Source organism: Lathamus discolor, chromosome 5 (assembly GCF_037157495.1).
Source record: "Lathamus discolor isolate bLatDis1 chromosome 5, bLatDis1.hap1, whole genome shotgun sequence".
Classification (NCBI taxonomy): domain Eukaryota; kingdom Metazoa; phylum Chordata; class Aves; order Psittaciformes; family Psittacidae; genus Lathamus; species Lathamus discolor.
In genome coordinates, this window is record NC_088888.1 from 97049980 (window position 1) to 97063515 (window position 13536).

At 34.9% G+C, this 13536-nt stretch overlaps 1 protein-coding gene across 2 annotated transcripts in view; it reads right to left on the bottom strand.

Annotated features, from left to right (window-relative positions):
• The window catches only part of ROCK2 (Rho associated coiled-coil containing protein kinase 2), a 105055-nt gene that overhangs the window by 24495 nt on the left and 67024 nt on the right, over nt 1-13536 (bottom strand). For both annotated transcript variants that reach the window (XM_065681628.1, XM_065681629.1), the window contains exons 6-18: nt 12258-12402; nt 9643-9781; nt 7843-7934; nt 6836-6995; nt 6172-6235; nt 4367-4446; nt 3966-4014; nt 3101-3236; nt 2879-2970; nt 2377-2623; nt 1926-2032; nt 1233-1392; nt 69-229 (exon numbers count right to left, since the gene is read on the bottom strand). In XM_065681628.1, coding sequence (XP_065537700.1) covers nt 69-229; nt 1233-1392; nt 1926-2032; nt 2377-2623; nt 2879-2970; nt 3101-3236; nt 3966-4014; nt 4367-4446; nt 6172-6235; nt 6836-6995; nt 7843-7934; nt 9643-9781; nt 12258-12402 — 1632 coding nt within the window. The remainder of the gene's footprint in view (nt 1-68; nt 230-1232; nt 1393-1925; nt 2033-2376; nt 2624-2878; nt 2971-3100; nt 3237-3965; nt 4015-4366; nt 4447-6171; nt 6236-6835; nt 6996-7842; nt 7935-9642; nt 9782-12257; nt 12403-13536) is intronic.

Here is a 13536-nt window from a genome sequence, read left to right on the forward strand (position 1 = left end):
GCTATAACAAGGAAAATATTAGAATATTGAAATGCTAGCTCAAGACTCCTTTTGTCAGTGTTCCTTACATCTTCGTTTAGTATATCCTTTTGCCTAAGGAGCTCATTGATTTTCTGTTGTGATTGTTTGAGATCACAGTCCAACATGGAGCACTGCTTTTCAGCTTCTAACAACCGATTTTCCACTTTTTGCTTTAAAACTCTCTCTTCCAAAAGTTTCTTCTCCATTTCTGTGAAGCAAGAGATTTAATATGTCAGTCAGCGTAAACCAACAGATTTTGGAGAGCAGGGGGAGAAGGACCATACTAACAGTAATCAACACATTTATCCTTTTAACACTGTGGAGAAACATTACTGAAAAGTGATTAAAATTTTCACAGTAAACCCATGCCCACAGGATGCTTTTGCAAGCACTCCTGTCCAATAGCCACTTCCTGCCCTTGACTTCCAAGATAACTTCCAGTTTAACAGCAGCATATGTTATGAAATGGATAAAAGGGTGGATTTTTTAAATAATCCATCTAAATCTACGGAAGTGTTGCTTTGACTACGATAATTTGAAAGCTGTTTGGGAAGCTGATCTTGCAAGTGATTCAGCCATTATCACTGAATCATTTTTGCTTCTTTTGAACATCTGCATGCTCACAGTTTTTGTGAAAGCTCTTCTGTTGGAAGGACAGGATCTGTAGTTACCTTTTTAAGTAACTGCAAAAAACATAATCCATTTAATTCAAAAGTAAGACCCATCTTCTGGACTTGTTTGGTAATTATTCCTTTCTCCAAGGGATTCCAATTGTCATGAGATGCACCACAACATGCAGAGTCACTAACCCTGTCTGATCTACATATTTAAATCATTACATTGCTGACATATATTTTATTTAGGAAGACACAAAAAAGTGTGAGTACGCTGATTAAGAACACTGATAAACTTGAAACAAAATGTTTCAAACAGTTTTAGTGACATAAATTTAAGAAACATGAATTCAGAATACATTAGCACAGAAAATGAATTAGTGGAGTATGAAACAGAATGTTTCACTCTGAGACTAAACCAGTGTGTCTTTAACCTAGCAAAGGGGCTACGACTGATTTTTACCACACTAACTGTATTTAAAAGAGTAGAGGAATCAAGAGAAAAAGCCTACACTTAGGCCTTCACTAGCATCAAAATATTATATTATCTACTTTGTATCATTTACACCTAAGTCCAACTGCGATGTAAAAACATACCTTTCATGGCTTCAGATTTTGCTTCTTCTATAGATTCATAGATTTTATTTTTGTCTGCTAATCGTGCTTTTGTGGCTTTATGCTCAGCTTCTTCTTGTTCAAGGTTCTGCTGCATAACTTTGAATTTATATGTCATATCTATTTCCATGTTGCTCTTTTCCTGTTAAAGAAAAAATTCTATTAAAATAAAACATTAAATATGTACATCAGGTTAAAGACAAAAATCTGGACCACATTTACATGCTGTTTGGATGTATGCCAAGAGTAGAAAAGAGCTCAGTCTCTAAGGAGCTGAGAACTCCTTTCTACAAATGTTTTTCTATGGATGGCAAAGTGCTCAAAAAAAAAAAAAAAAAAGAAAAAAAAGTAGCAAAAGCTTTTTTACTTTTGGCAATATTGAGAATTTAAAAAAATGCCCAACAGATGAAATGTTGCACTGTTAAGCTACACACTGAAGTATATGTTTTTGTACATTAGAAGTATAACGTATTACGATTATAAGGGAAACAGTGCCTGTTTTCCCCTACTTCTCAAATTGCAAAAACAATTAAAAAAATTCAAAGGTAAAGAATGAAAAGTGAAAACAAGGCTTAATTTTGCATAGATTTTATTTGCATGTCTCAAGTAATAAAAGCACGAATTGCAAGATTCCATAAGAATGTAACACCAATGTTTGCTTAGAAGTGCTCTTACCTTTTCTAAATCTGTAAGCTTTTCCTGCAACTGTCTCTTCTCCATTTCCAGTTTGGCTAATGCACTCTTTCCATTTTTTACTTCTTCTTCGAGGCTAGATATTCGACCTAAAAATTACCAAAACATCAATGAGTCTGGGCAGGGTATGAAAAAAGAATGCACTTATCTACTTTGAGATATAGTTTAGATTAGAGATATAATTTTTCAAACATAATAGCTTCTAATTCTCACTATTAAGTCACTCCCTTTGGGGGGATTTTTAAAATTATCAATAACATTTTATAAATGTTATTACACATTTTCTCTTAAATGTGTGTCCACACTTACGTAACAGTGTATAGAACAGCACACAGATCTAGTCACAATCTGAAGCTCAAATAACATCACCAAACCTTATTTTTATTTCTGAAACAAGAAAAAATGCTTATCTTCCTGAGATTTGCAGGAATACCTTGTAAGTCACTGATAATCTCTGATCCATGACTTCGATCTCTCCGTTCTGATTCTAGAGCTGACTGAAGATTGAGAAAGTCCTTCTCCAGTTTGAGTTTCGCATTCTCTAGCAGGCAGTTCTTATCTTGTAGTTCTCTATTATTAGTTTCCAGCTGCTGGATTTGCTTTGTGCTTTCTGTCTGGTTCTTCCTTAACCTGGTTGCAGTATCAGACTCTGACCGCAGCAAAGAATTGGCTTCATCCAACTAAAGATGATAAAAACATACTTCAGAAACAATTAAAATAGAGTAACTACCATTGATACTACAGAATACTAGATTTTATGAATTGATGAAATAAAAAGGAGTATATTTTATGAGTACAAAATTTGAACACCAAAACATGACAAGAATGAACGGCGTTTAAAACTCCATTACACATTTCAGTTCCTTTCTCTACTAACAAAATCTGTACTTCGAACAGCTATTATTTTAAAATATACAAGTATAAAGTTTGCATGCCTGTCTTTGTAGTTGACTGATTTTCTCATTGGATATTTGAGAGTTCTGATTCCTCTTTTTCAGATCTTCAAGCTGGTCTTTCAAACTGTTAACTAGAACAAAAACAATTCAACATTGTTAATCACGCTCATGAAAAAAGCTTCCATTTGAACTATAATTCATTTATTTTATCTCTTAAAAATCTACATCAATGCACAACCCTTCAAGCATGGTTCAACATACCCTCGTTTTCCAAATTGCGCTTCTTATCTGCTTCATGTTCTGCTTTTCGCTGGTATTCTGTATTTTTATGCTGAAGAAGAGCCTTCTCCCTTTCCAATTGTCTGACGGCAGACTCTACATTCTTCCTTGAAGTTATCTAGATATATTTAAAAAACAAACATCACTAACTGCATACAGGAGAGAGGCATTCTTTACATGACGAAAAGAAAGCTCGGTTTAGTTAGTAATGGAGAAAGACACAGTCTATTTGCCTGCCAAAACACAGCCCAGGACAACTATAGCCAGAATTTTTCTATAATTTCAGGACTGTCTGATCATTTGGATTGGATGAATCTGGCAAACCTGCCTAGTAGCCTATCCAGAGGCGCAGAAACATACATGTAATGTAAGGTCTTGACATGTGCCTGGATGAATGATACATTAAATTGTACACATCCATTACAGATATGATAAATTTGTAGTAGCACTAAGGTGCAAAGCTGGGCAAGAAATAGTGTCCTTTTACTGACACTGAACAATGCAAAGAATGGTCTTCCTCTTCTAGCAACACTGCTCTCACAGCTTCAATTCTTAGAATCTTATATGGGATATTTATATCACACTGTCCACCAAATTAAAAAAAACACTGTGAAAACAGAATTCTGGAAATAGGTGTGTAGCTGTAGTAGAAAAATCATAATGAACATATTTAAGCAGTGACAACAATTTCATGCTTGTGAATATCAAGAAATCAACCGGTATTACTTATTGCTTGTGTATTTATATAGGCAATATATACTCAGAAGCAATTTGCTGTTTCCTAAGGATAAAAGCCACACACAAATATTAAAGTTCTAACTGCAATAAGAAATAACTACAGACTTACCTCTTCATCTAGTTCTTTCACTATCTTCTCTAAACGAGTATTAGTAGACCTGAAGAAATTTGAGAAGTATTTTTAAACCCTGCTGATTATACAGAAACCAGAATGTTTGGATCTATCTCTTTAATTTTACGTAAGATACTCTATTTTCAGCAATTACACGAACCTTCAAGGACTGGGGAAATCATTCAAACTATAGAAAGATTCTTATGGAGCATTAAGGCCAAAAAAAAAGAACAGAACAGTAGTCACAGGAGTAGCAAGAATTATCCAGCAATTTACAGTGAGGTCTGCTTGCAGGATCAGGAATCCCCAGATGGATTAAAATGCTTTCAAGCATTCAAAAACAAAAGGTGTAATAAAAATTCTTTATAAACACACCAAACACGTCAAAACAGTCTCACCTGTACTTCTGTTCTAGTTCATCTTTGGCTTGTAATTCGTTACTGAGCTGTTCTTCCAGCTTGCTTAGCTTTTTCTGAAACTGTGCAAAATGTCAAAAAAGCATGGCCCACATATAAAAATGTTATCACATAAAACGAGTGCAATTCAATTAAACAACAAGAAAAATGGAACAGGAGGAAAATTCAATCTGATATCTTTACAAGGTACTAATCCTAATGTTTTTAAAGATACAGATCCATAGCAACAAAATGTAATGCATGCTGCATTAAATCTAACCATCACAGAATTATATGTCACAGACTGTCAGTCATAAAATTTCCACTGCAAAGAATATTGTTATTGGCCCTTTGCTGTACTCTTTCTCTGTAGACAGAGACTTTGCACTGCAGCAGAATCCTGGGGATAGTCTTTTCTAAATGAAATTACAAAACAAAAAGGAGGGCACATGACCAAATTGGACAATATTCAGCAACTATTACTAATCATGTTCAATGACTTCGCACAAGGAACAATTTTTACTCTAATACATACAGAAACGAACAAACACTTTTCAGGCCTAGGAATACTTTGGTTTGCTTATTAAAATATTAAAAAAATTCTGGGTCAAGTACCCAGATATTTATGAAATAAGTTATAAATAATTAATTTTGGATTTGTCTCATGTCTTCAGCTTTCAAGTGCATTTATTTTCCTCCATTCCCCCTCCTCCCCTAACCCCAAGCAAGAAATTTAAAAATGTGATTTTCTAAACACTTTACAATTGTTACAATTAGAAGAGTCCCAGAACAGGGACACTGAAAAGGACATCAAAACCAGAGATTCATCATTTCACAAAATGAGTGAGAAAAATTGATAGAAGGTAAATGCCAGATTTTCTTAAAAAAAAAAAAAAAATTCATTTTCTAACACAACATAAAGCAAGTATCACAGATGTCACACTATGTGTTTCTAACAGCAACTCTATTCATCTGTTCAGCAATGCCTAAAACTATTAATCTATTCAGCAATGACAGGAAGAAATGAAGTCTAGTAAACATTTGCATTAAATTTATGCTGGTCAATACATTCATTTCCTTTACTTATTTTTTAAACTTTGAAAAGGAGCTTTAAGAAATGTTAACAATATACTATCTACATTTGAATAATACAAAAGTTTAAGTAACATAATGACGTAAGTACATGAAAATTCCATAGCATTCTCCTGTTCTCTGCAAATTTAAATTCAATTATCAATCTTCAAAACCCGGATAAACATGCTCCATACACCTACTTCCACTGAGAGCACGATTTAAACATTTCTTGTCACTGCAGGTGACGATTCACTTTTCCTAAGTCTGAACAAATCAGTTATGAATCACTCAGGCAAGTGTGGAGCCAAAATTCGCAATGTTCTCAACAGTGATGCTGTTCATGGCAAACAAAGCCGTACATGTTTGTTTTCCAAACAAATCCAAGATGCCAAAAGAATGTGAGAAAAAAATCTGTATTCATACACCTTTATGCTATAGTACCTTAATACTCAAATATAACGGTTTCAAAATACAACTAGTGAGTAAACGTTTAAGCTATTTCACGTGCACATAAATTATGTAGGGACTTTTTTATTCCTTTCAAAATTCAAATAATATACTTACCTCCTTGCTGACCTGTAAGTAGAAAATATCATTTTTATTGAGAATCACTAAAAGATAAACACCCCCCCCCCAAAAAAAAAAAATCTTGGAAAATGTATTTTAGCCTTCATCTTCTCTTAACAGCCTTAACAAACATCATACCAACCATACTTACAAAAAAAGGCACTAACCTCATTTTTACTTGATTGCACAGATTCATTTTCCCTGCAAGACTGAGAAGAGTCACTTAGCAACCTGTCAAAAACAAAAACAAATCCCTCCAGCTCTTGTTCAAGTTTTGAACAACTCTGGAAGCCTTGCCAATCAACTCATTTTAATCAGTTCTCCCAAGTCTTAATTTGTCCAATGCTGTTCTCAGAAAGAAACTTGTTTTACCTCAGTGTGAGTGCACCTTTCTGATTTGAATCTCTTCTTACGTGAAGTATAACATGTTTTCAAATCCATAGCATAATTTTTTAATTAAGACAGCTATTTCTTAACTATTCAAGTTGAGTCCTAGCAAGGTATTATCTCATGTAAACTTTTTACTAAAGCTACTAATAAAAAGCCGTTTTAGAGCTAAATTACAAATCTATCAGGATCTTAAACCTAAAAGACTTTAAGAAACTATATAATTATGTGCATAAAAAAAAAATTACTGTGTTTACTCAGGTTTATAAAAATAATCAAAATAGTAGCAAATGATATCTTCTGCTTCAACTCTGCATTTTGTATCTTCACAACTGGACAAGAATATAATGCAATGAATAAACTATGTAGAGTGAAACAAAGAATAGTATACAAGAAAAAATCTGCAGGTCTATTTCTAAAAATGCATATTAAAATATCACATACAAATTGTCTCTATAGTAGGTAAATCCTATAAAAGGCAGCTGGTTTCCCACGAAGGCTTTGGGGATCGGAAAAGTTTCCACATCTCCCTTGTCGTCCTCAATGTCATCAAAATTACTGCTATCTATATCACTGCTAAGCTCAGGAACAACAGGAGCAGCAGCTATGAAAAGGAGAGAAAAGATCAACTTCACTCCAACATTCAGCCACTTGCTATATACAGGTATCTTTATAATGTCAAAAAGACTATATTATAAAAGTGTCCTGAGACTTGAGTACGTATTAACCATGCTGCTGATCTGTAACTACTACTGTGAACAATTTTTTCTAGAGAAATCTATATTTACATTGGTTGCCTAATGCACATATTAACTAAGGCACAAAATGCATTTGCTAAGGTAATCACATTAAAGAATACAATATTAAATACACTCATCATTTTAAGAAACTTTAGTAAATATATCACTTTAGAAGTTATAATCAGGCTCATAATCTGAACTGGCATACTCTTTTTTCTTTCTAAAGCTATCAAGTTCAAAATGCCTTAAAAGAAAAGCAGTAGAACTGACAAGACTGCTGCCAAACTACTGTCTTAACTACAGAAGATTGAAAAATCCTCAAACCAAACCCCCCAAAAACACCAAAAAAAAACCCCAACAAAAAACCAAAAATAAATCAAGACATCAAAAGCCACAAAGAAACAGAACATGCTTGGTTTTTTTTTTAGCTAGAATTCTGAAACATACAATTCTGTCATTCAAACCAGAAATAGATACATTAAATGCATGATAAAAGGAGGATAATTCCAGCAGGAAAATGTGTATTTACTAACCCTTATTGATAAGGGGTTTTAGAATACAAATGATAAATACAGAAGTTTGGGCTAGATTCTTGGTAAACAGAAACCACTTAATTTATACAGCCTAAAGTTGGTTTTGTTTTCATTTCTACTATTGCAAATAATGAATAAATAATGAATAAAAATAGAACTTTAAAGCTAAATTACTTACTCTCTCGAATGTTGTCCCAGTTCCACTGATCACTCTTGAAGAAAGGGTGATGCTTTATTTCTTCTACCCCATTTCTCCCAAGTCTCACATCCCTAAACACAGCAATTAAAACAAAATTCACATTAGGAAAAACAGCACTTGTTTTTTGTTATTTAAATTCAGACTTGTGCATAAGCAGCAAAGAAACTTTCAGTAAAGATTGTCTGTGTTAACCACATTAATGGTTGACAAAATTTAACCAATTAACAACAAATCAAAAACCACCAACCACTGATCTGTAGTTTCTCATATAAAATGTACCCTGTTTCTTAGCATGCACTCTCCCCACGACTGCCAAAATGTCCAGATTTGGAGTCTGCCACGTGGGGAGTAAAGCAAGAAAGAGAGCACTGAAGCAAAAGCTAAGAAAAAACTAAGAACACAAACAAAACTCCAACACCCCTGAGGGGAAAAAGAACTGCAGAAGTTTCATGTCTGCCAAACCACATGACAGACCTTAAGACGCAAGTGAAGGAAGGTCTAACTTACTGCACAGAACAGTTATTCAAAGCTGGACTAATAAAAATCTTAAGAATTCCATTCTCTGCCCCATAACTAACCCTGACACATCTTTTGCTGATATTTGCAGTGAAGTAAATCTCAACTGCAACAAGTAACTTTTAGTTTGACCAGAAGAGTCTCTCTTAAAACTATCTGCAAGAACAAGACATAAAAACAATGTGTGCAAAAGCACTAATAAATCATGGGGTCGACGCTTATTCCTTCTCTAAGTGCTTCAGCAGCGATCACGCATACTGAAAGAAGGCATCTGTTTCAAATAAATCGCTCGAGCACTGTATTAATATAAACAGGAAGACGGACACACGTAGTGGAAGTACACCTCGCCACATTTACATTATTAAATTCTATTCGTATTTGCTCTCTACCCTTCAGCTACTAAGAGTGAAAAACGCTGTTAGAGCATATCCTTCCTGAGCAACCATGACCTTGCTCAACAGAGAAAACAGTCTCCCCTTGAATGCAAAACACCATTAGAGGGTAATTTTTTTCCCCAGTCCCTCATTCTATGAAGGCTAGCTGCTCTGCTGTAACCGAGTTCAGGTGGCCACAGGAAAGCATAAGAATGCATCATCAATCCAGAGTTAACCATGGACCTACAGTGATGTTCTTGTAAATGAGAGTAATTGAAGACAACCTCTGCTTTCTGGAATTAAAAAGAAGGTAAATGTTTACATGAAGAAAAAGCTTACACAGCTTAATATCAATAAATGTCTCAGCTCTACAAAGGGAGTCTGCTAGGATTTATTTACAACCAAAACAGTATCATTGCTGGTTTCTTATACTTGCTATACTTGTCAATGCAACAACACAAAGCAAATGAAAAAAAGTTCAAACATTCTAAGAAAGCTTAAATTCAGTATACACATGCTTATTTTCACAAAAATATTTGCTTTTTTTAAAGTAACACCTGCTTGAACACTGGGCACAAAAATTTGGTCCCTGCGCTGGAGCTTAGAAATCACTTTCAATCTTACAAGTTTGTTATGTATTATACACTACAATTAGAAGGATTTGTCTGGCACAAACTGTGTTGTTAACAGGAGCTGTCAGAACTGCTCATGGAAATAAAACACAATACCTGGAAAAAACACTCCAAAAGAAAAACTAGAGAGTAGGAGACTTTGCAGAAGAGATCTGAACAGAGATTAGGAGAAGTAATGGAAAGAATTAATTTTTACAATATACATGTACTAATACCACCCAAATTAAAACCAGTACCAGAATAATACATATACTTACCTATCAGTTAAAAAGGCACAGATAAGGTTCTTTGCATGCTTAGAGATTTCCACATCATCTGGGAAATGTAACGAGTTTTTATGATCCATAATTTTACTGTACGTTCCTACTAGTGAGTCTGCATAAAAAGGAGTATCGCCTGAAAAGTAAATGGATTGTGATTTTGAGTCATGTTCAAGTCATGTAAGTTGAAAAAGACAAAATACATAAAGGGAAGTCTATAAGCACTTTTACCTAAAATAGTGTTTTATTAAAAAATCACAAACAGTAAAGGGAACACAAGGTACAAAGTAATGTATACTACTGAAAATACTCTTTCTCTAAAATGCCTGTGTGACAAACTATCATTTCCCATCCTGCAAGCCACTACCAAAATCTTATCCAGTGAACTACATCTTTTGTTCTACCCGAAAACTATCACTGTGGTTTCTAATTTACATGACGGCTGACATCCAGATAAATCCCCATGTTTAAGTGCTTCCATAGGAATAATGGACTGAAACTCATTAAAGATTTGCTAATGCGTATCAGTTCGAAAGACTCCACCAAAGCTCTCCAAAGACTGGTTCAGAAGCATGTAGGTCTACTCTAACTACCCCTGGAGCTGCCTAAGGCAAGTCAGCTCTGAGCAGGAGCCTTCAAAGTGTGTTACTGCACTGTTAAACCCATATTAGTAAATCTTGTTGTCTTACAAATTACATTAGCTTGGGTGCCCACAGTGGGCATGGTGCGTTTAAAATCAGAGACTTTCTTCACCCACCCAAACCCTAGATTTGCAGTATTGACTTCAGTTACGTCTAGTTTCTTTGGAATATCCTTAAGATAGGTAAAACTGGGACAACTGAGAAGAATCAGTAGCGATAAAGATAACTGACATTCAAGTTAACTGACAACATTCTGAATATATAAATGGTCGAGTCAGTAATCAAGAGGCTGCAACTTTTACATAACTGCTTTCCCACAACTAATCCACAGGTTTAATGAGGAAGGTGAACTCAATCAATCGCATGGGCTAGGCTCTTTCCTCCATCCTGTGTGCTGTGTGCAGGTAGGGATTACCTGGGAGGGCAGTGAGCACACTGACTCCATGCTTCCAACAAGGTACTGAAAATGTCAAAAGCTAAGTATGCGAAAAAATGTATAAACAGACAAATGGACAAAACACATTTATAGTCTTTTTGAAGGCAAATGCAAGAATCCTACCTTTAGTCTCTTTCTGTCATTTTATGGCAAAAGAAGACATTAGGATACACCAGCTTGAATTAAAATGTCTAGACTTCTTAGTGAATTCATTTGGTTGCTACACCAGTACACTGGAGGAGGGGATCACTGATATTTACTGCTGCCTCCCTCGTTCCAAACCTTCCCCTTCTCAATTGTCTTTAATCTCAGAAACAGCGTTTATTTAGGACACACTTCAGAACTATCCTAAATCACTGAATTCATGTTAAGATTCATCCTGTGAGCAACACTTTAGCTTTTTATTAAATGCACAATAAAAAGCAGTACCATTTTCATTAGCACTGTGTCTTTACTAAAACCGTAACAACAGGATGCTTTTTGTGCTTTCTTTAAAGCATACTGTTTTGGAAGACCATAGGCAGAATGTGATACGCAAATATAAACAATATATATACTTTCTAGAAATGTGGAGGATATGGATAAACTAAGTAAGCTTTTGTTTTAAAAAATGTTTTCCTTAGAAGGATAAAAAGGGGAGAATCCTCCCTCAGATAAAAGGAAAGGGAAAAAAATAAGAGACTGACAAAACATTCTGGACGGCTATGTCAAATATTTAATAACAGAACAACTTTATTTATTGCTAAAATTGTTTATGAGAGACTATTAATTACAAAACATGCTTTTTGTAAGTCAAAATGCTTAATTCTGAAAGACACAGAGATTCTGTAATACATCCAAATATCTTTCCTGGCTCAGGATACCAGATACATCAAATCTGCAATATTCCCAGAACATGCTGATTTGGATTTTTAATAATTATATGCTTGATTCCATACTTCTATAATCAGTGTTTTGCTACCAGAATATAATACTGATCCTCACTGCATTTTAAGATGCAGATGACTCATCTACTTAACAGATTATAGTCAATGTTCGTTGCCATAGCAGTCCAGTGTATTTTACTGGAAAATCCTGACTCAAGCATAAAAGAAAGAATCAAGCCATACTTTCAGAGTTGTTTTCACGCAATAGAAGTCATTGCCAGTGCTGGGGGAAAAAAAGAAGAGAGAGAAGGGCAGTTGTGCCCTTCCTACTCCTTTTCCGTCTCTTTACTGATGAAAACTCAGTACTGCCCCTGAGGTGGCACAAATGTTCACGAGATGGTGAGGTGCTGACCCCAGTTAAAACTATTCTAAGAATTAGTTTTAAGCTGAACCGAGTCAGGGAACTAATCACTAAGCAAGCACGCAAACAGCTGTCACAAGAGTAAAAAGCAGCCAGAGAGCAAAGCGAACAGGAATGAAGCAACAGCATCACCCAAAAGTCAGAAGCTGTTAGATAGCGAAGTACAACCAGTCCGCTGCAGCGAAGTACAGCTGAGGGCACAGTTAAGAATCAACGATAATCTGATGAGCAAAAGAAATACCACTTACCAACTAGCATCTCAAAAAGGAAAACTCCTACAGACCACCAGTCACATTCCCGTCCATAATAACCATCACCCCCTTGTGACTTCAAAACTTCAGGTGATATGTAGTCGGGGGTTCCCACAGCTGTATCACAGCGCACCATACCTGTCTGTGCAACAGTAAGAATTCAAACAGCTCAATTGAAAATACTTCTGAGTCTTTACACAATTTGCCTATTAGTAGACCAGAAAAAAAACATAAAAAATACAGCCCAAAAATGTGTGGTTTGAGTAATGTGTTTGAAAGACTCTGTTTTCACTCCAGAAGCTTAAGGACTGAAAGGACAATTGCTGGTAATGTACTCTCCCCTGACTACTCCACAGCATTTTTTCTTGATTACATCTTTCAAAAACAGATCAATTTTAATATTTTTACAATTGGTTTCAGTATGAAGCTTCACATTATATCACACTGCTCTTTATCTCACTGAATTCAGGGAAAACCTTCAGACTGATTTTCACAAGCTGTGAGTTCTAGGCCCTACATAGTAGATATGTAGCAGCTGTTTCTAATTCAGACAATAAATCAACTTATAGGTAAATTTTTATAGTCACACCTTGTTTTTTATTTAAAGATTAAAAAAAAAAGAAACACTATTTATAAACACTAGCAAAGTTTTTTTTTTTTTAAAAGCTATTTTTATAAACTTATTTACACAGCTGTATTAATGGAATGATGCTTCATCCTCTGCTTCACAGTTCAACTAAAATTGCAGGACCTAAATGATGCAGAAGCATTGTCAGATCTGCCAGCATGCTGAGGCACGATTATAAGCCTTTTTCCCTTTAATCAAGTTCACTGCATTCATTCCAGAGAGACCAGATGGATGAATGAAATGAAATCCTGGATGAAGTTAGGGAAGTACCAAAAATACACTCATTTTTCATCCTCTCAGGCTGAAATCTTTTCTAAGTCATCTTATAAAGTTCTTTCTGCATTTTGCCATCAGCACGAATGGCAATACAGATTATTTCTGAATATTAATAAAAAATACTAGCAGCAACAATTAAAGTCAAAATACATATTAAAGAAAGGAAGAGAATCCCTTTGCTTTGGGAATCGCATTGACATGTAAAAATCAGACATCCAATTACAGTATTTTTTTCATACACAATATGAACTGTCAAAAGCTTTCATTTATGTAGCGAACCAGAATCCTAGAAAGTCAGAATCAGTAGGGAAAAACTAAGCAGATGACTAAATACTGCAGAGACCTAAGGAGTCTTTTCAAATATCCTCCCAC